The 23,286-nt window shown below is 39.3% G+C and overlaps 2 protein-coding genes across 7 annotated transcripts in view; both read right to left on the minus strand.

Moving 5' to 3' along the window:
* Positions 1-543: 543 nt before the first annotated feature.
* On the minus strand, positions 544-10,381 carry LOC135139542 (serine/arginine repetitive matrix protein 2). Of its 4 annotated transcripts, none has more exons than XM_064069820.1 (10): positions 10,197-10,381; positions 9,825-10,072; positions 9,671-9,775; positions 4,497-4,796; positions 4,391-4,447; positions 3,634-3,793; positions 2,924-2,979; positions 1,547-2,872; positions 1,289-1,468; positions 544-1,028 (listed from the first exon to the last, which is right to left on the minus strand). In XM_064069820.1, the coding sequence occupies exons 2-10, from the start codon at positions 10,061-10,063 to the stop codon at positions 857-859; spliced, it is 2,595 nt and encodes an 864-aa protein (XP_063925890.1). In that variant the 5' UTR covers positions 10,064-10,072; positions 10,197-10,381; the 3' UTR covers positions 544-856. The 4 variants fall into 4 exon arrangements, 3 of the variants coding, with proteins under 3 accessions (XP_063925890.1, XP_063925899.1, XP_063925905.1); XM_064069835.1 differs by lacking the exon at positions 544-1,028 and adding an exon at positions 1,126-1,237; XR_010282174.1 differs by lacking the exons at positions 544-1,028; positions 1,289-1,468 and adding an exon at positions 3,271-3,299 and having other exon boundaries at positions 2,833-2,872.
* Positions 10,382-10,477: 96 nt separating this feature from the next.
* The window catches only part of LOC135139558 (death-associated protein kinase related-like), a 50,616-nt gene continuing 37,807 nt past the window's right edge, over positions 10,478-23,286 (minus strand). For 2 of the 3 annotated variants that reach the window (XM_064069852.1, XM_064069868.1), the window contains 3 exons: positions 15,363-15,823; positions 15,055-15,301; positions 11,202-11,698 (listed from right to left, as the gene is read on the minus strand). In XM_064069852.1, coding sequence (XP_063925922.1) covers positions 11,365-11,698; positions 15,055-15,301; positions 15,363-15,823 — 1,042 coding nt within the window. In that variant the 3' untranslated portion in view covers positions 11,202-11,364. Of the gene's footprint in view, positions 10,553-11,201; positions 11,699-15,054; positions 15,302-15,362; positions 15,824-23,286 lie in introns of those variants that run through there. The other variant, XM_064069860.1, reaches the window with a different exon arrangement.

A 23,286-nucleotide genomic window follows, 5' to 3' on the forward strand; every position in this document is an offset into this window, starting at 1 on the left:
CAAAAGCTGGGTGTAAAGTACCTACATGGACGTGACACAGAAATGTATCCAAACTGTAACTGACTGAAACTGTGGTAGGTATAGAACACAAAGCAGTAAAGCACTGGACAGTTGTAACAGTCTTGAAGTTACAAAAAAAAACTTCAAACACAGAAAAAATTAATTAAAAGTATGAATAACAAAAAATATGTATAATAGCACATCAACAGGATGACAGTAGATAAACAGTTTAGAAATCACGTATTTATTATAATATTAACTGCCACTTACAAAACCACTTCTTTAATGGGTTTTAATTTAAATCATTAGTGCGTTTAATGCGTGTGGCTGTATAAAATTAACATAAAGTAACATAAAGTCAAGGATAAGTATAAGAAGGGATGAAAACGAGTGACTAATGCACAAAAAACCTACGATTTGTAAGGAGAAAGGGAGTGATCCATCCAACAAATGGACTGGACATAACAATATTCGAAATATCATTTGTTTTACGCACTGGGTTGTTGTGGTTGATGGTTTTTACTAACATAGAAAGCTCAGAAATAATCAGTTCAGTGTGGATAGTTTATTAGTGTTTACAACCTTTTTTTTTTCTACAATAAATAATGAAATAAATAAGTTAACAGCGAAAATATCACAAAATATCAATCGTTTGACTAGAAAAAAATTGCACAAACGCAAGAGTATCCAAACATGAAGATTTCACTGAAATATCTAATTATATTACATTAAGTAACAGCATGTCCACCAACAACGATTACCATAGAGTCAGAATCGTGATAATCTAAGTCTGAAGGGTTCCATCGTTAGTAAAGATGAAAGTTAGAATGTTAAGCTATTTGTTATTGCACTAGAGTTAAGGTGATCGCGGTGAGTGGAGAGGAGAATGCGATGGAGACCTAGAAGAAGGGCTGATCGACCGACTCGTAGACCTCCTTCTGGAGCACCACGGACTACCGCTGTAGCTACTATCCGACGAAGGCGAACTAGGAGTCTGTCTGTGATACGGAATAGGCCTCTTCCTTGCGCTGGTTAGGTTATTAGTAATTCAGTTAGCTGGTTAGTTTAGCAAACACAATCAACCACTACAAGCCATGCGAACAAACGAAAATAAAAAACAAAACGCAACTAGAAACGAGGTTTATTGAGTCAAGTCTACATAATCTTAAAAATAAAAAAGACATTTAGCGATATAACTATTTGATAAACTGTTTACTCCAAGTGATCTTACTTGTGACTGAAATAAAAATAAAACAACAAATCGGGGGTGCACACGACGACTTTTTACCTCGTGATTCGTCGCCTGTCGAGGAAACTCGGCGAACCGTGTCGTCGAGGAATCGACGGCGAACGCGACCGATAAGCGCTACTAGAGCTCGAGGAACTGTCCGAGTCTGTACTTGAGCGACTACTCCTGGATACGGACCTGGAGACGGAGCGCGAGTTGCTGCTGCTCGACGACGACGATCTACCGAAAAAAAAAATTGGAATCGAACGAACGATCCGGCTCTAACGACTTAATCCTTCGAGCCGGATTCCCACTTACCTAAAACTAGATCTCGACGAACTCCGAGTCCTGGATTTCCTGCTCCTCGACCTCGACTTGCTCGAACTGATGCTCCTGCCTTTCCCGTTCGTGTTACTGATATCGAAATCGTCCTTATCAACCTCTTTCTGTTGACTAGGCGACTTCGACTTCTCCCTTCTCAGAGGTAAAACTTTAATATCGAAAACGTCGGCTTCTATGTTTTTTCTTTCCACAGGCTTCGGACTTGGTGATTTTCTTTTGACTTCGTTAAAGACAGGTTTCGGCATCTTCCTCTGCAAACTCTCTTTCGCTTTGGCCGCCAATCCCGACTTCAACAACCTCAACATCCTCAACTCCTTATCTTCTTCTTCGTCTTCTCTTTCGTGTACGTCCACAACTTGTTCTTCTTCGCTCGACGATCTTAATCTTACCACCGGAAGCTGCTTCTTCGACTTCGGCGACCTATCCTTCTTTCTATCTTGACTCTTCTTCCTTTTTTCCGAATCTGAATCGGAGTGGCTTTTACGCAGTGGCGGAGTCACTTTTTTCGGCGTAAGCGACCTCTTCGTATCTTCTTTTTTTCGATGTAGCGGCGACCGCGACCGTCTTTCTTCACTTCGGTTAACTTTGTGAGAATACGATGATTTTGGTCTTGGAGAAGGCGATTTTTGTACTTTTGGTTCTTTCCTAGTACTACTGGAGCGACTCCGACTATTGTCTGGTTGTCTTCGGTGATCTTCGCCACCTTTTCGGCTGCGTTCGGGCGACTTGGGTCTTCTTTCTGGTGTTCGGGACCTGTTCCTTCTTCTTCTGTCTTCGTTGTCTCGCGAAAGCGACCGCCGTCTGTCTTTCACCTCGGGCGATTTCGTCCGATTTCGCCACTCTTTGACCGGAGATCGTTTGTTTCTAGATCTGGACCGTCGTTTAGGTGACGCCGAACGGGATTTTCTCTTGTGGTCCGGAGATCGGGATCTCGGTTTGGGTTCGGGCGACCTGGATTTTTTAGATTTGGGTTTGTGGTCTAGCGAACGCGATCTTCTTTCAGGGTATCGCTTTTTTTCGTCGTATCTAGTGTGATAATTGTTTCTGTTGTTCCCGTAACCTCTTCGCTCTCTAGATCTAGAATAGCGTCTTCGCGGAGATCTGCTTCTTCGATCTTCACGCGATTTTGCTTTTGGTGGTGATGGCGATCTCGGCTTTTTTGACACTCGCTCCTCTTTAGGAGGCGGCGGTGATGTCTTTCTTTTGCGTTTCGGAGACAACGACCTTCTTGTTTCTTCTTTCTCCTTGGTCCTTTCGCTCGGTTTTCGTTTTTCTTCTTTCGATTTTTTAGGTTCTGGGGAACTACACAGTAAAAGTTAGTAAAAATTTAAGATTCTAGTTATTTTGGGTTACCTTTCGCGTGAACTGTCAGACGTGGAGTGCTTCTTCTTCTTGGCGGATTTCTTTTTCTGTGCGAACAAAGATGTAATTAACATCGTGATGCCATTTTTTTTCCAAACGACAGAAACACACATGTGCCCAAAAATACTCTCAAAATTCTACGTTTTTCAAAGTTCGCAAATCCTGTGATATTAAAAAAAATTTTGATTCCAAATACACGTTTCGTGACATTTGGAACCAACCCACAGCTACCCGTCAATATCAGAATTTTGCTCGTTTTTCGTAGCTGTCAAATCGTGGTCTTACGAAATTATGGGAGCATGCAGTCGAGTGCTAGAGGCCTTAAGGCCGGTACTTACTAGCGATGTCGAAAGCCTGTCAGGCTATCCTATGTAATGATGCGCAAGGTTCAAACAGAACAATGTTTACTTCAATCAACAAAAACTTGCTTCATGCATAATCAAAAGAACTCGAAAAATCAAAGCTCGAACGAAACCCGAAAACTTTAGTGTATAAATGCGCTCGCACCTCGCGTAGTGCGTTTTTGTTTTTATTTTTTCCAAAAATAAATTAACTACCATCAAAATAAAACTACAACGAAACGATAACAATGAATAAAGCACTAATAACTCACGAAAGAAATGATCATTCCGAAGTATTGGAAATTAAAAAGAAAGATTTTTTTTGTTTGTTTTTTGTGAAAACTACGCCCAAGCACTAACCTCCTTCTTTTTTACTTTCTTCTTTTTCTTCTTATCGTCTTCGCTGCTCGATTCGTCCGATTTTTCCGAAGTCGTGTCAGAGTCATCGCTCGAGTCGGACGAAGCCGAGGAACGGCGGCGCTTCTTTTTGGACTTCTTCTTGTCCTTCACTTTCCCGGATCTACACAAAGAGAAACGACGGTGAGATGTGTGCTCGCTTCACCGAAAAACAGACTAGAAGGATGCAATGGCTTCCAGAAAATCACCCACAATTTGGACTTCATCCAAAATTGGACTTCCACTTATGTTTTGAAAAAGCGTCAAAATGAGTGTGCTTGTGATTTGGTTGTGGATTTTCTTCTGGAAGCCGCAATACACAACTGTAGTGTAGACTGAAACGAGAATTCTTAGAGTGAAATTCTAATTCTTGAACGCACCTTCAGTCCAAAAAAATGGCTGAGCTAGACATACGCAAGATCATGTAATGATTAAGGAGAAAACCAAACCATACATTTACCTGACAGGGGCCTTCATAACATGTACGGCAAAAAAATATACCACCATTGAATTAGTACGAGGAAATACACATTAAGGTACGTTTAATTTGAAAAACAAAAACACAACTTGGAACAAAAAACGACAATCACAAAAAGATTTCAAAAAACAACAACCAAAAAAAAATACGAAAAATCCCTAACGTCCGTTAACCGGAGTTTCGGGATTTTTGCCCAACTATTACGACTATGAAACGAAAAATCACCATCCGTCGAAAAATTACCTTTCTTTTTTCCGCTTTTTGGACTTCTTCTTCTTCTTCGGTTCTTCGCTGGAGGAGCTAAAGCGACAAAATCAGTTATGAATCACCACACAAACGAAAACATTACCTTTCTTTACGTTTACGCTTTTTCTTCTTCTTCACCTCAGACACGGGTTCGGGACTCGGGGTATGCACTAGCTCATACCTCGTCGCTTGCTCTTTTTCCTTTTCCTTCTCCTTCTCTTTCTCTAGAGCTTTCTGCTTCTCCTTCTCTTGCAAGGCGTTCGAGCGTGCGATTTTCTCTTTGGCTTCGCGATCCGGATCGAAACTACTCCCATCAACGAAATACTCCGAAATACCGAAAGCTTCGCGAAGTCGGGCGTTTTTCTCTTGTTGGGCTTCCGCCACTTGATGGGTCTCCGTCACACTAAAACAAAAAACAAAAAATCACGACCCATCTCACCCCAAACAAAAACACGAACTTCTCGCTAAAATCCGTCTCGTAGTTATAACAAACCATCCTAAAACAAAGGCTTTCGCCCTTCAACTGCCACGACACAACAAAGCGATTATTAGCACCGGCTGGGCCAAGGTTCGCCCAAAAAGGTGCGCCTATCTCAAAATTCGCCCCTCCCTGTAACCGAACCCTTCCAACGTAACCCTCCGTCAATAATTATCCGAATTTGTGTTTAGTTTCGGCGAGAAAACGCCTTTTCGTCTCGGTTTAAAACAAAAGTCGAACGAGCCGACCTTTCGGGCGCTCTTTTGCCGCTGCTACACCCTGGCCGACGTTTGCGGTGGAAGATCAATACTTTCCCCTTTTGTTATGTTATGGGGGTGACTAAGCTCGTTGCAGTGGCCCTACATATGGAAATGCAGCGTTTTTCTCGCGTGACCGATTGAAAACCATTGATTGGAAAGTAAATGTTGGAAGTGAAGCGAAGCGATGGAATGGGTTAATCGGTTTAGGGGATTACCGGTGAGATTTTCGAGTTGCAAAAGTCGCCGCAAATCGGTCGGTAGGTTCGGGAAGATTTTAGGTTTAGAGGTTGAGATGAGTGGAAAATTTAAGGGCAAGTTGTCGACAAGCGGGGAGTAATGTGGCGGTTGCGTTTGTGGTATCCAATTTAGGAATTTTAAGTATTTAATATCAGGGTTTTGGTATGCGGGAAATTAAATACCAAGGACTAAAAATTTCTAAAATGTGATGACAAGAAAAAAACGTAATTACATGATAATAAAACGTGGCCTCACGTAATCCCTTACGAAGTACATTTTTGTGTACATTCAACATAAACCCAGTTGCGAATTTATGGCTTTTCCCTTTACGACCTTTGCTACGTGAGCTCGGTCCTATAGCAAACAAAACCGTTACTTTTTTACGAAGCAGATTACACCAGAAAACACGTTTTATTGCGTTATATGTGATTATTCTAGCTAACAACGGAATCTTAATAGTTTTCATAAAATTGTGCGGCTTTTAATGATTTATGAACCAGTTTTCGCTGTCCATTATGTCACTAAATTACGTAGGTCGTCCCTTAGAATATACAACTTGTGTTGTGGTGGGTTGCCTATAATCTCGCGTCTTAACAACTAAATTGTGTTTTCATTTTCTCAAATTCGTTTCGCTGATTGTTTTTCCAATTTTCGACACAAATCAGTCTTTTTTAAGACTGCATCTTTCAGACCGAATCAAAACTATTCAGGTCTGTTTTGGTATAGAAGCAGAATTTTCGTCTCTAAAAAAATGTTCTCCCAAGATCATCATGCTTGGGATTACAAGTACTAGCCCCGCCCACCCACCCTTTATTTTTTGAGAAGGTACGTTATGTGCCAAAATCAGTCTTATCTTAGCAGTTACTAGCCCCGCCCACCCGCTGTTCTCATTCTAACAATTTATTTTTGTTCAGTATAAGATCTATCTTTCATTTGGAGCAGATAAAATGGATCCCTGAAATGGAGGAGGGGTGGGTGGGCGGGGTTAATAATATGTTCTCCTGTAGAGCGGAAATAGGAACTGATAGAACCTAAGCTATTAAAAAAAAAGAAAAGAAAAAACCAGTAATCGTTTCTTTTTGTTGTATTATTTGCTATAAGATTTATTATATTTTAGAAAAAAAAAAGAGATAACGGGTGGGTGGACGGGGCCAAGTTAACTTTTGCCTACACTCTTTTCGAAGCAAGCAATAGCTAGGTGGGCTCGGTCTCTCACAAATTCATTTCGCCTACTGCTTTTCCAATTTTCGACAAAAACAGTATTTTTTAAGGCGACATCTTTATTTGAGATTGAATCAGGTTTATCCAGGTTTTGGAACAGAAACAGAATTTTCATCTCTAGAAAAATGTTCTCTGAGGATCATAAGAAAGTCATGCTTGCGTGTTAGCAAGTACTAGCCCCACCTACCCGCCCTTTATTTTCTTAGAAGGTATGTGATTTGCCAAAATCAGTCTTATCTTAGCAAGTACTAGCCCCGCCCACCCGCCCTGTTCTCATTCTAACGATTTTTTTTGTTGAGTATAAGATCCATCTTTCGTTCGGAGCAGATACAAAGGATCACTGAAATGGAGGCCGGGTGGGTGGGCGGGGTTAGTTATATATATGTTCCCGTGTAGAGAACGGGTGGGTGGGTGGGGCTAAGTTAATAAAACGGAAGTGTGACCGGGGCTAAATTATCTTTTTCCTACACTGTTCTATAACCAAGCAATAGGCCCGTCCACCCGCCCCCTCCTCATTCTAGTGATTACCCATAATACTGTGAATTAATAACATTATTATCTAAAACAAATTTGTTAAACCGTTGGCGAAAAAATAGATAAAATTTTAAACAAGATGGTAAAATAAGCACAGCTGACGTGAGAATAATTTTTAGGAGCAGTATTACCAATGTTCCTCCTACCCGCACAAGCTCCTCCTTAATAAAACATTTCACTGGCTTGGAAAACAAGGGGCGGCGTTTACAATTGTAGCTCATTGTGTCTACTTTCGGCAACGTTTTTCGAAAAAAAAAATAGCAAAAATAAAATTTTATTAAAAAACATGTAATTGTCAACATGAAATTCAACTTTCGTCTTCGAGTTAATAAAATGAGTGAACAAAGCAGAATAGGGGTGGGTGGGCGGGGCCAATTTGTACTTTTTTTTTAAATCTTTGATTCTACCGCAAATGAATGGTGAATGTGTGTGTGAAGTCCGACCCCGTTTTAAGGTATTTCTTCAAAATTCCCTGGTGTTGCTGTTCTTGAAGCTATTTATTTAAGAACACTCAATTATGTGACAAAATTATTTCGTGAGACTGGTAGTATTAAAAAGAAATAGAAGGATTACAGATTGTCAAAATAATATCCATACGTATTTTGCGTCAAATATCTGATATGATTAAACCAAATATTAAAATTCAATTATTTTTTCAATAATTCTTTACAAAAATTTGCAAAAGTCAGAAAATGTCAATAATCACCATATACAGATATATTAATGTCAAGGGTTTTACATGCATACAAATTTTATACAAAAATTAAATAAATAGAACTCTGTTGACACAAAATCAAGAGAAATTTGATTGCTGTGCTCCTCATGTTGTTAAAGAAATAAATTAAACTAAATGATTATTTCACACTTCGTTAATATCAACATAAAGTTAATTATTCTGCCTCCAAAAATGAAAAAATACAAGTTTTTCTTAAAAAAAAAACTTGGGTACACTTCCGGCTAACCTGCAAGCATAAAAATAACTGAAAATGTCATCAACAAAATCTTTAATTCTAACCACACGCCAAAATAAAAAAAAAACGCTTTTCAAACAAAGAAGATAAATTGACCGAGGCTTTTTGTACACCCTGTATATAATACATATCATGGCGACATAAAGAATTTAATGATCAGCGAAAATTAGTAAAGTCGTAAAGAAATCTTAATCTGCGAGCACCAAACTTCCTTTTCAATTAAGATTTATTAATTTTCTGAGATGACGTCATCAACTTTTTGGTGGCATAAATTATAATTTTTATTAAAATTTCTATAAAATGAGAAGATTAAAAACACGTGTTTTTTTCATAATTCGTACACATAAAAATAGAAGTGATATATTTATTAAAGTACGATTAAAAAGTAGGTCACATTGAATTTTCAAGATTATTAAATGACGCTCTCATTTTTTGTAGACGAACACTTACAATGTTAAAGTAATTGGTTCTACAGTTCGAAAAGTTATCTAACTTGTAAATTTTCAACAGAGAATGTTAGTTTTAGAGAACATAATTTTGCATTTCCACTGCGAAATGTCAACTTCTTCAGTATTATTCCGGTTTCAAAAACACCGTCAATGTGTACCTGGTGCGAAAAATACATAATTTTTCATACTCCGCTTTATAAATGTAGTTGAACTTGACAAGGAGTGCACATTCCAAACTTTGTGGCTTCTTTAGGATCACAAGGAATTATTATGGTTTGCTTATGTATAACGAGACCAAAATAATTCAGTTAGAAATAAACCATTTATTTTAAACTGTTTAGTCTGACAGTAAAATCATAAACAAGGTCCAACGTCGACCAGACTTTTAATTCGCGTCACTTTGCCAATTAATTTGCACGAAGGCAGCAATTACTAACCAATTTTTGCATCAAAATAGCGAAATTTTATACCACAAGATTGAAAACAAAAAACCATTGTTTTTTTATTTTTTACCTCACGACCGACCGCATCGTCTTCTTGGGTTGCGTCGACCTGACGTAGAACCCGTTCTGCGCCAAGCTCTGGCTACAGTGACAATGGCAGCAGCACTGCCTCCTCGGTACGGACCTGGCGTTCAACGCCGACTTGGTCCCCAGCGCTTGACAAAAAGCCCCTCGCCACAATCGTTCGAAAATGAGGCGTTCGTCAACCGGACATCGATTTCTCGGAGTCGAATAAAACATCGTCATAACACTCACATAAAATCCTCAAAAAAAAATTCAACACGGAAGCGAAGGATTATTATCACAAGTGTAAATTCTCAAAAAATGGAAGACTTGCGAACTCTTACAGACTAATGGAAGACATATCAGATTTTGTTTGCGCAAGGGATTTCGAGCTTATTTCTCACATCGCGGCGGAGCGCTAAAGTGATGATAGCGTCTAGGCGCCACCATCGCCGAAATTAAACTAAAGGGGATGAAACCGGGGGCGGCACGGATGCTGCGCCGAAATCGATAATCACGGGAAATAACACGGACGCCGACGCAACTCTCACCCCAATAACGCAAAATATCGCAATTTTTTTCGCCGGAAAATTATTAGGTTAGCGCAAAAATGGTACTTACGACACACGGCCCCACTGATTCACGGGTGGCTCGAGCTTGCCCCCTTGACCCATCAAGAGCTTCCGGTAGTTGCCGACTTTGTTATTAATGGCCTCCTGCGAAAAACTACACACTTGATTAACACACTACGTTACCGAAACTTTGTAAAACCTACCCTTGTTCTTCAAGTATATCGGCAAACTCTGCACACTTCAGTTCAATCTTGCGCTTCCGCTCGTGGTCCAGGATCTCCTGATTGGGTTGTCGGTGTGTCACGGCGTCCAAATTCGTCAAGTCTTGCTCGTTTTTATACGTTTGTTCCTTCTGCCGAGGCTTCACCAGAGCCCAATTTCGCTGCACGTGTCCGTTGGTTCCGGATCCTCGTGGTGTGGATAAACCGATGCCGTTATACATTCTGATTACCTAGAATCAAGAATTGTGGGGTTTTGGAAGCGCCGGGGGACACAATTGCAATAAATAGAACTGTGTCAGAATGTCGTATTGATTTTGTAGTGACCTAGTGTCACAGTTGGCTGTGAATACTCACTCAATTAAACAGCGTCTGGGTGGTTCAAAGTGATGGAAAAGGTGATTTGTGGTTGTTTTAATTCTTGCTTTTTAGGTAATTGTTTAATACGTTTAACATCGACACAAATATTATCGCGACATGTCAAATTCCACTACAGTGCTACCAATCCAACCGTGCAAACAAGTATCACTAGCTAGGGAGTTTCGTGTTTGGGTAACTAAATTACGCCCACTCGTTTCATTGGCTCGAATTCCCGTTAGTTCGAATGTAGCCATATTGGGTGATAAAAATGCGATAAATTTAAAACGATCTTTTATTAAAAAATGCACTTAAGATTAACAACGATTAAGTCTTTAAACCATCGTCCACTTCATCTGAAACAGACAAATTCTGTTAACATACTAATGTTTTTGAACGATGTGATGCAGAGGCGTAACCAGGTACACAAAATGGGGGGCGCAACAAACTGTATTGGGTTCTTTTACAACAAACTCGATAACTTGGAAAATTCTACCACTGTAAAAGTAATTAAACGTGACAAGTATTAATTTTTGGCTCAAGGTACAAATGTACTGAATTATTTAAAAGGTGATATTTATTTGTACACATTAAACAATTGTTGTCCCCCCCCTGGTACACCCCTCATGTGAATGCAAACAAAACGTCACAGACAATACTACATTCACAGACAATGAGAATTCTATAATTCTCATATACGCTAGTGCAAATTTATATCTTTACATTGTGCTCAACACAAGTACTTAATATAATATCTGAAACACCAACAAAGCACTTTGTGCTATCTACTTTGACACTTTTTTTAATTCAAATGAATGTAGGCACAGTTCAGACATTATAAGTATGATAATCTGACAGGTCACGACAGACCGTCGTCAGACAGTCAAACTTTGTACATGAAATCTGACATGACGTCACGTCATGCCGCGTGAAACAACAAAATGGTGAAAAATATATACAACGAAGCGCTCGATGACCACAAGCCGCCACTCAATCAAAAAAATGTACACAACAAAAAAGAATACTTTATTATACCATAAACAAAAAAAGCAAATAAAACATAAATTATAACTTAAAACTAGAAATGTACATGACCCAAGCACATTAAAACAACTGCTTGTTTCGTAACTTTCTCGGGTCCACTTCGCACAATTACAAACAACTTTGGCTAACATAGAATGCCTCTATCAACCGTGATAGCGGGTTTGGGCACTGGTGTGTGCGTCAGGTGACGACAAGCTGTTCCACATTGCGGACATAGGCAGTTAGTCGATACTGTGTACGTACGGACTGTCGATTCTGTAAAACTTCCTGTTATAGTGTCTGAGCAAAATGTTTTACGTTGCGTTTTCGGCGTTTCGGATATGCACGTCATGCTTCGATTCGGGCCGCACGACTTCGCAGGGACGGACTCCGAGGGTTTCAGCGGGAGCGGCGGCGCGGGGCCGCACTTGAGCGAGATCCAGGGGTGGTCGAGGAGGTCTTGTACGGAGGGACGCTTTCTGAAAGAAAAACATCGTGTTAAACGTGGCTTTTACATTTTCTTAGTATCCTAAGTCAACGAAACATTACCCGGTAATTGGATTTTTGCACAAAATTTCCGTTTGTGAAAATCCATCATAAATGGTTCTCAAATGATCAGACTTTCCAGTGACGTCACTGGGCGAATTTCGCAATTATAATAAACGTAGCAGTTTGACGACCGTTATCATCTTCGGTTCGCACGTTCTCGGTTCACTGTATTTCCTGTCTTCTTTCACACCAAGATTAAATTCAATCAACTTGAAACAAAAAACACTAATTTAATTAACGCGCATTTGACCGATAAATTTAATAGTGAAAAACAACAAATGTCAACAATGTCAACGATTGACATAGCAATGCTTATTACGTTTATCGAACGATTAATTAAAAAAATTACAAAATTAACATACAGGGTGAATCACTCAGTTCTATTTATACAATGTTTTTTTAACGGAAACACCCCGATTGATATATTCTGACTGACATCATCTTAGGTTTACAACCACGGTTATTTTCTAAATTTCTAAAAAATCTGCGTTGTATGTTTGGTGTAGAAATAAACAAAGATATACGATTTGTTGTGATGAGTCTTTGTATACAGAGGGTTCCATTTGATAAAAACAATGTTATTTGTCTGTTCACAACAAAGCCATTTTTGTTTATTTCGCCATCAAATATCACAAAACAACCTTGACGGAATTTTTGCGAACAAAAAAATTCAAATGACGTGGCAACGTTGTATTTGCATTTCAAAAAGAAACTACGGTTGTAAAGCCTAAAGCGCCTGTAAAAATATACCAAGTGTCCCGAAAATGGCGGATTAACTCTCCGCTACGCTCTTAATAATCAGCTGAATTTGATAAAATTCCATTTGACAACAATGTTTGCCTGGTTGATATAAAACGTAGGTAAAAGTCAGCAAAAATCGAGTAAGTAGTTAAAAGTGTTTGACGTATCAAAAATTGTCAAAGTTTTCAAAACCCTATGTTTAAAATATTCGCAGTTAATTTTAGGTATACCCTGGTGTTTTATTTTCGGATAAATTTAGAGGAATCTGGTGTTTTGTTACAAGATGAACTTGAAATAATCTTTTGAGCTTTTAGTTTTATTTTTTATAAGAATTTGAAGGTTTTGAGTAGCGCAGTTTTTTTTTAATTCGGGAGACTCTTGGTGTATTATTTTGGGAACCCATTGTTTTTTTTTTTTTTTGTTAATTATTAAAACAACTTTGGGTGTTCTATTTTTGGCAAATTCTGACCTGACCTGTTTCAGAATTAATTTTGGGACCCCGTTTTTTTTTTTGAAAAATTTGAAACAATCTTGAGATTCTCGGTATTCCTGTTTGGAAAGAATTTAAAAGTGCTTTGGAGCCTCAAGTGTTTTCTTATAATAATCTAATTAAATTTCTTACAAAATGCGTCATTGCTAAAATCAGTCTTATCTTAGCAGGTACTAGCCCCACCCACCCGCCCTCTCTTTCCTTAGAGGATATCTCATTTGCCAAAATCACTCTTATCTTGACAGGTAGAAGGCCGGCCCACCCACCCTCTCTTTTCTTGGAAGATTCGTTATTTGCCAAAATCGGTCTTATTTTAGGACGTACTAGCCCCAGCCACCAGCCCTCTATTTTCTTAGCGAATATGTCATTTGCTAAAATCGATCTTATTTTAGCAGGTACCAGCCCTCCAAGAAAATCATGGGCGGGCGGGTGGGGCTAGTACTGGCCAAATTAAAACTGAAATTGCCAAATGGCATCCATTCGAAAAAAGTGTAGGGTGGGTGGGCGGGGCCAATACTTGCCAAGATAAGACTATATGCTCTCTACTCTTCATGTTCTTAGAGGGTACATCATTGGACAAAGTCAGTCTTATCTTAGCGGGTATTAGATCTACCCACCCATCCTATATTTTCTTAGAGTGTGTGTCATTTGACAAAATCGGTTTTATTTTAGCAGGTACTAGCCCCGCCCACCCGCCCTCTATTTTCTTAGAGGGATCTCATTATCCAAAATCAGTCTTACCTTAGCAGGTACTAGTCCTCTAAGAAAATCATGGGCGGGCAGGTGGGGCTATTACTGGCTAAGTTAAAACTGAAATTGCCAAATGGCATACATTCGAAAAAAGTAAAGGGTGGGTGGGCGGGGCCAATACTTGCCAAGATAAGACAAATTTTGCCAAATGATATACTCTCTACCCTTCATCTACAGAGGGTATGTCATTTGACAAAATCAGTTTTATCTTAGCACTAACTTTTACAAAAAATGATCAAAATGAAAATAACACCTTGTTTTATTAATAATAATGCACAACGATTAATTACTACTGGTTGTTGTTTATTGTACTAAAAAAATAAAAGGTGGATTTCAGTCACCATCGTTACTAAGAAATCAGAAAGTAAGCATTAGGTGCGTGCAGTGTTGCCAATTTTACTTTTATAAAATTACGTTTTTTTCGTAATCTACATCATAAAGATTTTTTTTTATTATATTTTTGGACTCCCGAAACCCTCGTACATTACGTATTGAAGAGTTAATCTGCCATTTTCCAGACATCCGGTATAGGTGTTCGGTTTGAAAGAACTAAACTGTGTTATATACTAGGCCCAAAACGGAAAACTACATAGTAGAAAATAATTTCTGTGTATCTCTAATAATTAATGAGGACCAAAGAGCACTTAGTGACTCACCCTGTATTTAAAGTATTTTTAGTGAATATTGACTTTTAAATTAAATTTAAAGACTAGTCCTCGTAGGCGTTAATTTTGGCGTCTTACCGAAATAGGGACTATAATCAAACTGTCAAATTAAAGCTACGTATTAATTTATGGACCTCAGTTTCACGTAAATAAATGTCACTGTAACAAGGTAAGGGTAAATCTGTCGATTTTTGACAGCTGTGAATCTAGAAGGAAAGAAATATTGTGAACTTTGATTCCAGATCGCGGAAAACGCCTACTGATAAAACAACAACGCAATTTTTGAATTTTATCAACCGATCTAAAGTTTTCGCAATTAGTCAGTGATAACAAAGATAAATGATAATAGATTTTATATCGTGTGAGAATTTATTACTCATCAAGCAAGATTATCATACGACATTTTCTTTTTTCCATGAATTCATTATAGCTTTTGTGTAAGTAAGTATGCAAGTGTTGGCCATAAATCAGCAACTGATGATCGATGACCATCGTTGATACCAAACAATACAACCCGTGGGCGTTAAAAATGTTACGAAAACTCATGATTATACCTCGATTAATGTTTACTTTCTTCGACGACCAATGAAAATTTTGCTACCGAGGTCGCGGTTTCCACGGTAACTAAAATCAGATTTACCTCGGGTCCGTCACTAGGGCACTTTTGATGAAGTCTATCGCTACATTTGACACGTCTTCGAAGTGGTCGGGTTCGAAGGATAAGGCACATTTTGATATATTGAGGAAGGTTTGTTGCTTATCGTCTGCTCCGAACGGTGTGTACCCTGACAGAAGGACGTACCCCAGTACCCCGATGGACCATATGTCCGTCGACAAACATATTGGTTCGTAACTGAGTACTTCTGGTGCTACATAGTCTACAGTACCTGCAAAGAAAAAAAAGTGGTCCCAATTCGTTCAAGACCCTCCGAACGAACTGTCACTCACCTATAATTTCTCGTACTTTGACGCCGGGTTCCAACACCTTCGAAATCCCGAAATCACAGAGCTTGATGTCATCACAGTTATCCTCCACCGACAGGAGCAGATTCTGCGGCTTCAAATCCAAATGTACAATGTTCTTCTCGTGGAGGAACGCCACGCCGTCCAGGATCTGTTTCATGGCTTTCCGCGCCTCGGCCTCCCCCAGGCACTGTCCGTCGTCGAGGATGTGCTGTAGTTCGCCGCCGGCGGCCAGCTCCAGGACCAACACCATCTCCGTCGCGGATTCGTACACCTCGTGCAGACGTATCACTCTATCCGTCGACGAGCACTGCATCAGCACCGCGATCTCGTGGATGATCTCCTTCATCTGGTCCTGGTTGCGGCGCCGCTTTTTCACGAACTTGGCGGCGTACTGGACGCCGGATTTCTTGTGGACGGCGCGACACACGGTCGCGTATTTGCCCCTGCAACCAAAAACACCAGTCAGATTAACTAATTACGCAAGGCGCAACATTGGACCCATCGTTGTTCGCGCGGAAACCCTACACCTCGAGGTCGGCGCTCGGATTTTTTCCTCCGTAACGCAATAAACAAAGGTACACGTAACTTTATTGTTGCGTTAATTGCCACGGTTGGCCGGTTACGGCATAATTCTTGGTCGGCGGGTGAGAATACGAGTTTGAAAAAAATTATCGAGTGGATAATTAAAACGGTCAGTTCGTTTCAAGGTGAGTACGCGACATTCACTCGCTCAGACAACACAACATAACACAACTGATATACCGGGAAATGGACAGGCTAGAACGCGATCAACCGTTAGATAATGATTGTTATTAGAAAATCGCCGCTTTGGTTTTGTTCAAGTGAAACGAAATACGGAAACTGTTACACGCCGAATCAAGCCGCAATTTTGTCTGTGTGTGGACGATGATTGTTATGAAAAATGACACGGTCGGTGGCTAATCGATTTCAGAGATGGGAGGATGGAACACCAAATGATCACGTTTAGAGTTTTAATGTGTTCCCATAACTAGCGTCATATATTTCAGATTTACGATCACCGAGAATTCTACCGAAACCACAGCCACAAGCACTTTTTTTGGATAAAATTGGCGACTTAGAAGGTCGATTTATAAACTTGCCGCTGACGTCGCCGTTGTAAGATAAATACGCAGCGAAGGTATGCGTCGTTTATATCATCCGTTGATGTTGGGTTTTCAACCAATCAAATTGCGGTAGTGTGAAGTACTGCCAACTTGAAGGAAAATCCCCTGAAGTAGGGAGGACATTTTTCTGGTTAACAGCACTAATTCCACGAAAATCAAATTTTGGTAGAGAGATTTGCAATTAGGCTCCGCCCCTGGGTCTGACAACGAATGAAAAATTCATCACAATTGAGCTAGGGACGGATATGAGTGGGCCTTAATTTTTGGTTTGTTTCTTTCTTAATACAAATTGTATTCTTTGAACAACACATTAACAACATGTTTTTTATTTCTTGTTCAGAAGTAAATATTTTGCAATTAAGCTCCGCCCCCTTGGCTCACGACGAATAAAAAAAAATCAGAATTGAGATAGGGCGGGTGGGCGGTATTTACATTTTGCCTTGTTTTCTTAATCTGTGAAGTCATCTTTTCACAAACAAGTAACTTAAAGCATGTTTAAAATGGTAAATTTGTATAGGGAAATATCGCTTTTGCAATTACGCTCCGCCTCTCGGTCTGACAACGAATGAAAAATTCATCACGATTGAGATCGAAACGGATGGGTGGAGCTTCTCTCTTTTTTTTTTAATTAATACATTTAGTTTTTTTGTATAACACGATTACTTAAGAACATATTTCACATGGTAACTTCTTGTAGAACAATGAGGATTTTACAATTAAGCTCCACCCCTCGGCTCACGACGGATAAAAAATCATCAGAATTGAAATAGGGCGGGTGGGCGGGGCTTATAACTTACCTTTTTTCTTAACATACGTAATCGTCTTTTCAGAACAAGAAACTTAAAACATGTTTAAAATGGTAAATACTTGTAGACAAATATGGATCTTGCAATTATGGGGCGGAGCCTAATTGCAAAATAGATATTTCCTTATACAAATTTTCTATTTTAAACATGTTTTAAGTTTCATGTTGTGAAAAGAAGTCTACACATATTAAACAAAAATGTAAGCCCGCCCACCCGCCCTATCTCAATTGTGATGATTTTTTTATTCGCAGTTAACTAAGGGGGCGGAGCTCAACTGCAAAATACCTATTTCTTTACAAGAAACTAAAAACATGCTTTTGAGTATCGTGTTGTTCAAAGAAGACTATGTATATTAAGAAAAAAAGGCAAAATATTAACCCCGCCCGCCCACCCGATCTCAATTCTGATGATTTTTTTTTATTCTTAGAGAATAGAGACTTAAAAAAACATGTTTAAAATGGTAGATTTTTGGAAGGAAATATGGATTTTGCAATTAGGCTCCGCCCGTAGGGCTGCAAACGAATGAAAATTTTATTACTATTTAAATCAGGGCAGGTATGGGTGAGGCTTAATCTTTGGCTTTATTATTATTATTTTTTTTTTTTAATATACATAGTATTTTGAATAACACAATACTCAAAAACATGTCTTACATTGTAATTTCTTGTAGAGAAATAATAAAGATTTTGCAATTAAATTCCGCTCTTTGGCTCTGGACAATTTAAAAAAAAATCATCACAACTGCGATAGGGCGGGCGGGTGGGGCTGATATTTTACCTTTCTTCTTAATATACGTAGTTGTCTTTTCAGAACAAGAAACTTAAAACATGTTTGAAATGGTAAATTTTTGTAGACAAATATGGATTTTGCATTTAAGCCCCGCCCCTCGATCTGACAACGAATGAAAAATTAAACTCACAATTGAGAATTGAGATCGGGGCAGGTATGGGTGGGGCTTAATCTTGGGGTTTTAATTTTTTCTTAATATACCTAGTATTCTTTGAACGACACGATACTCAAAAACATGTTTTTAATTTCTCGTAGAGAAATAAGGATTTTGCAGTTAAGTTCCGCCACCTTGGCTCACGACGAAAAAAAAAAAATCATCACAATTGAGACAGGGTGGGTGGGCGGGGCTACATTTTGCCTTTTTTTCTTAATATGTGTAGACTTATTTCGACAACAAGAAACTTAAAACATGTCTAAAATGGTAAATTTTTGAACATCAAAGTTACTATCAACGGCAACTTCAACGTCAACAGCAAGTTAATAAATCCCACTTTAATCGGAACGAGTTAAAATTGTTTGCCGACTGAGTAAAACAATCTTATTTACAATAAAATAATACAACATAATATAATAAACTACGGCCTGTGTGAAAATATCTAGAAAATTAAAAATGAACCACTTAACTTATTTCTTTTCTTGAATTTTTCGTTCTCGTTAATCTATTAATGTATTGTGTAATATACACAATTTTGTCCTTGCGTTGTGAATAAATAAACATTATTATTATTATGATTATTCACGAAATTCTGTGCACACAGGAACTCGAAAATATGGTTATTATTTATTTATTAATACCCCAATAAATTATTCAGTGTCGAAGTTACAAAAGTAAACACACCATTAAAAGGCACATTTAGGATGACTTCATCTCATAATAAATTATTTGCATGAAAATATTCGAAAGGTAATAAATTTCACTTTTTTATGCATCTTTTATGTGCCAAATTCGGTGTCGGTATGAATTTACATGAATTTTTTTCGCGTTTAATTTATTTTCGTTTAGTTCTAGCAGTCAAATAAAATTAAAAAACCCGGAACAAGTCGATTTACGAGACGGCCGTGTCTCGACGGAATCCATTAGCGACGTTTCGAACGAAATCGACGTCTCCTGGGTGCAAAAATTGGATTATGTTGTAAAAATAAAAACGAAAGCGAGCAGTTAAAACGGACGATATCGAGATTAATATTTAATGGTCGCTAAGTTTTTGATAGTATCACAAAATATGATAAAGCAATTTGTGCTGCATCATTATTCATTTAAATAAGAGTGGAGGTGTTGATATAATTAATAGTCTTAATTTGACAATATTGACTAATCACAAAGGATTTATTAGATACCTGCAAGTAAAATCGTTTCGTGGAATTATTTATCTTCTTTTGTGATGGAATTTTTCAACTGTCAACACAACAATGACAAATCTCGGACCTTTTCACGATATTTTTGTTTATGGCTTCATTATTGCGTACAAATAACACACACTTGACACTTATTAATTTTTTCCGCCTATTTGTTTGAAGAAGTCATTAATCTACACGGGTACGCAAATTGTGTGGAGAATTAATAAACCTAACCCAACAAAAAAAAAATCACGTCAAGAATCTCCCACAAAAAGCCTAAACCGCTTAACACTCGCATTCCTCTTCCATAATCAGATTGATATCGCCGATTTAGTTCCGTGTTTATACCATTAAACCATCCGAAAGAATTTTAAAGTCATTATGCGAAACTAAATAATGGAATCCGCTAGAAAAAATCCCTCCATCACGCCACTGCATTGGCCGAGGGCAAATGTCAACAAACAGGATCTCCTTTATACAGTTACATTTTTTCATTGTCCAGACGCAACCAGTTCAAATATTCAGCAAGAATGTCGCTCTTGACAAATAATTTTCCAAACGAACCCGACGACATTTCGCCACAGTCTTCCGCTTTTTCGAATATCACCAGATCTAGTGACTTTTGCGCTGTAAAACGGGCTTTCATTCATTGCTTCTTCGTTTGTGTAATTCGAGCCAATTAATTTCGTTAAATTAAGGTTCCGTGACGTGACATATTCAATGTGTTTTAATAAATAAGAACTGAAAGTCCCGCTTCTTCTCTCTCTAGAGTTCTTGATTTTAAACAGAACAAATTTATCATATGTTGTAATTACAGTGGCGAACGTTCGGCAAAATGTCAGTCCATTTTTGTTGACATTTACTTTATCTTCGAAGCACCTTAAATTTGTTTATTTGCCAATACATTAATACATCAATCACATGCACTTTTTTTAGGAACAGTTACTAACAGGTTTCTTTATAATGTTAATCAACGAACTGTAACATAATTGTAGTGCCTGCTTACACTAATATTTAGTTTAGTACCAATTTCCTAAAACCCCGCCGAAAAATGCATCGTCACGCAGAAACTAAACACCCAAGTCCCTTCCAGTTCCGTACGGTGGAAGTACTCCGATAATACGTCGCGATGTCGGCGACCTGACGAAGACCTCGCTAAAAAACGACGAAACGACGTGCCATCGTCGGCATTTTTGTGGTGTATCGTGAAAAGAGCTCAAATCAATTACCGAACCGGTCCGACTCATTACACGATACGTGTATATGGTATGGTAGATGCGGATGTATGTGTACGTACGTCCCATGAATATGGAAACTGAAGAGGAAACGAGTTTTCGCATCAGCTGCCATCGGCGGCGATCCTTCCGAGGACGGCCTCCGATGACCTTGAACGACGACCATCACGGGTTCGATGGGCTCTTCGGCGCCGCACGTTACCGGAAGACTCGTGGGGGGTTTTTACCCGGGCGGGGGCTTTTAACCCCGGAACCGGCGGCGAAAACGGCCGGAAAGGGGGCAATTAAGTGGGCTTTATGGACGGAACAGACAATTATAGATTACAAATTATAGTCGGTGCGATTTGCTGTCAACTGCGATGATCATGATGTGACAAAATAGTCTTTGCTTTAGAGATCGATTGGCAAATTGTTGCGAACGAGTCCTTCGAAAGATCCTTTTTGTCAACATTTAAATTGCGTTGTTTATTTTGTAAATCTGTTTAAAGTGCTGTTCAAGTACTGGATGTTGGCAAAACATTAAATTAAAACGATGAGTAACGACGGAATTACAAAAATTCTTCATTATCATTCTCGAGTGGAGCCGCCTACGGGCACTTGTTGCCAATGGCTTTGTTTGTAATAATTTTATTGTCGAGGATGGGTCAATGTCAACTTGTTATAAAGAACCAGATACGAAAATGACCTGGTAATATCTGCACGCACTATTTATGGTAGGGTTAACAAAGACAATATTAATCCCGAGACATAAAAAACCAACACTAGGTGTGACCCACTTTAGTACGTTCCCGGAGGCACTGGCACCCTACGAACCCCTTGAAAACGATCTGCCACCTCGAGGGTACCACCACCGACCGACCTGAGATAATTCTTGACCGTCGCACGAACCTCCCATTAAAACCCAAGGAGATTTAACACTTCCTTAATAGGAAAAATCCACTCGCGAATAAATCATTCCAAAAACTGCGACTTCTAACGGAAACCCGCGATCTCTCCTTATCGGGGAAATCCAACAGCGAAAATTGCACTCTATCATCGATAATAGCACACGTGGGTTCGTCCTATAATTTTTGTCCGAAATTTAAAAACCGCTACAACCGGTACCTCCGTCCGAAACACAAAGTGTGGCTTTACGATCAGATCACGGTAAGATAAACAACAAATTAGCATCGACCGACCATCAATTAAAGAAGACATATCGTGCGTTTTTTTCGCTGTCGCCATATTTGGACAGTACCGGCTTCCAGAAAATTACACACGTTTCGATTTCTTTTCAGAAATGTCGCAGCGTGGCCCTTGAAAAAGCGATAATCTAAATTTCAAATGGGGACTAGTTCCATTTAAAGAGACCATTTAGTCGAACAAAGAAAACCTTTCGATTGAGGGTGTCCGGAGTGAGCTGTTTATGGGAAATTTCTTAATAACCTGTCGCCCATGGAATTTTCGTACGATTTTGCCAATACACCGATATGGAAACGTCATAAAAAATCCAGTGTGGGTGTTTTATGTAATAAACACACGAGAGACAGTGTCCCCATAATCGTATTTCTCTTTTGCTATTGTTCTTGATTGCCTTGTCTTCAATTACGAAAGTTTAGGCGACCAATTATCCGCGATTTCGTTGCTAATTTTAGCGACCATTTTTTCGTGGACGGTTCTTGGTAGCATGATTGATGATTAAGCCCATAATTATTGATCCGACGTATCACAGTGTCTGGCAGTCGTATGTGGGCTAAACCAATCAGTTCGTACCTCTCTGGTCGCTTTTTTCTTCGCCCGTTATTAATCATAGGTGAACTCGGTTTTGGCAAGCCCACACATGGTCAAAAAACGAACACGACGAGAGAAAAAACTCCACAATACATTTGCGTTTGAATAGGACGGACCCCAAAATGCACCCCTGCGTCGCTCCAGATGTAAATTTCGCGTTTCGACAACAAAGCCACGTGTCAACCTGATCTACTCTCGCAAAAAGCGCACGCCATGCGACCGTGGGCGCCAGACTATTAAAATCACCATACGCTGTCATTAAGAAGTCTTAAATTGTATTTGTAAAGCGCACAATGTTGTTTATATGGCCATCGTCCTTGGGAACTGACGACCGTATCAACCGCCGGTTCCTTATACTATTGCTAGACAATTACACTTGTCTTTTTTCCTCGCTTTGTTTACTCAGCGATGATTTTTTGATTAATCGTCGCCGGCCGCCGGAGCCAAATTGCCGCGACCTTATAAATACGAAATTGGCCGCGATTATAATCCGATAAATCAATGGGTAATTGCAGGGGCGCTAAATCTCCCATTGTCGTAGCCGGAGGACCCACACGAAAATAATCGGCCGCCTTTTGCCATTTCTGTTTTCAGAGAAGAGGCCCGAAAGTGGACCTTTGCGTCACACCCCGATCGGCGGAGATCGTGGGCCCTTGCGTAGACCAACGAAGTGGGAGGAGCGTCTCGCGTCTCGCGGAATAATCAGTTCAAATACCACACTAGAAATTTTAATAAGGCGTCATTATCGCCACATCCGTTCACACGGATTCCCTCGACTTTTCTCGGCCCGAATATGGCCGTAATTAGATGCGGTACGACCATA

This window comes from Zophobas morio, unplaced genomic scaffold (genome assembly GCF_036711695.1).
Source record: "Zophobas morio isolate AGI-343-1 ecotype UQ-CSIRO unplaced genomic scaffold, CSIRO_AGI_Zmor_V1 ptg000004l, whole genome shotgun sequence".
In the NCBI taxonomy this organism is placed as follows: domain Eukaryota; kingdom Metazoa; phylum Arthropoda; class Insecta; order Coleoptera; family Tenebrionidae; genus Zophobas; species Zophobas morio.

Bases quoted from the DNA above. Each gene is read 5' to 3' on its own strand.
- LOC135139542 (XM_064069820.1), bottom strand. From the start codon at position 10,063: ATGTATAACGGCATCGGTTTATCCACACCACGAGGATCCGGAACCAAC. The intron at 3,794-4,390 runs GTAATTTTTCGA...CTCTTTGTGTAG, and splicing joins AAAAAGCGGAAAAAAGAAAG to ATCCGGGAAAGTGAAGGACA. The intron at 2,873-2,923 runs GTAACCCAAAAT...TTTACTGTGTAG, and splicing joins TCTGACAGTTCACGCGAAAG to TTCCCCAGAACCTAAAAAAT.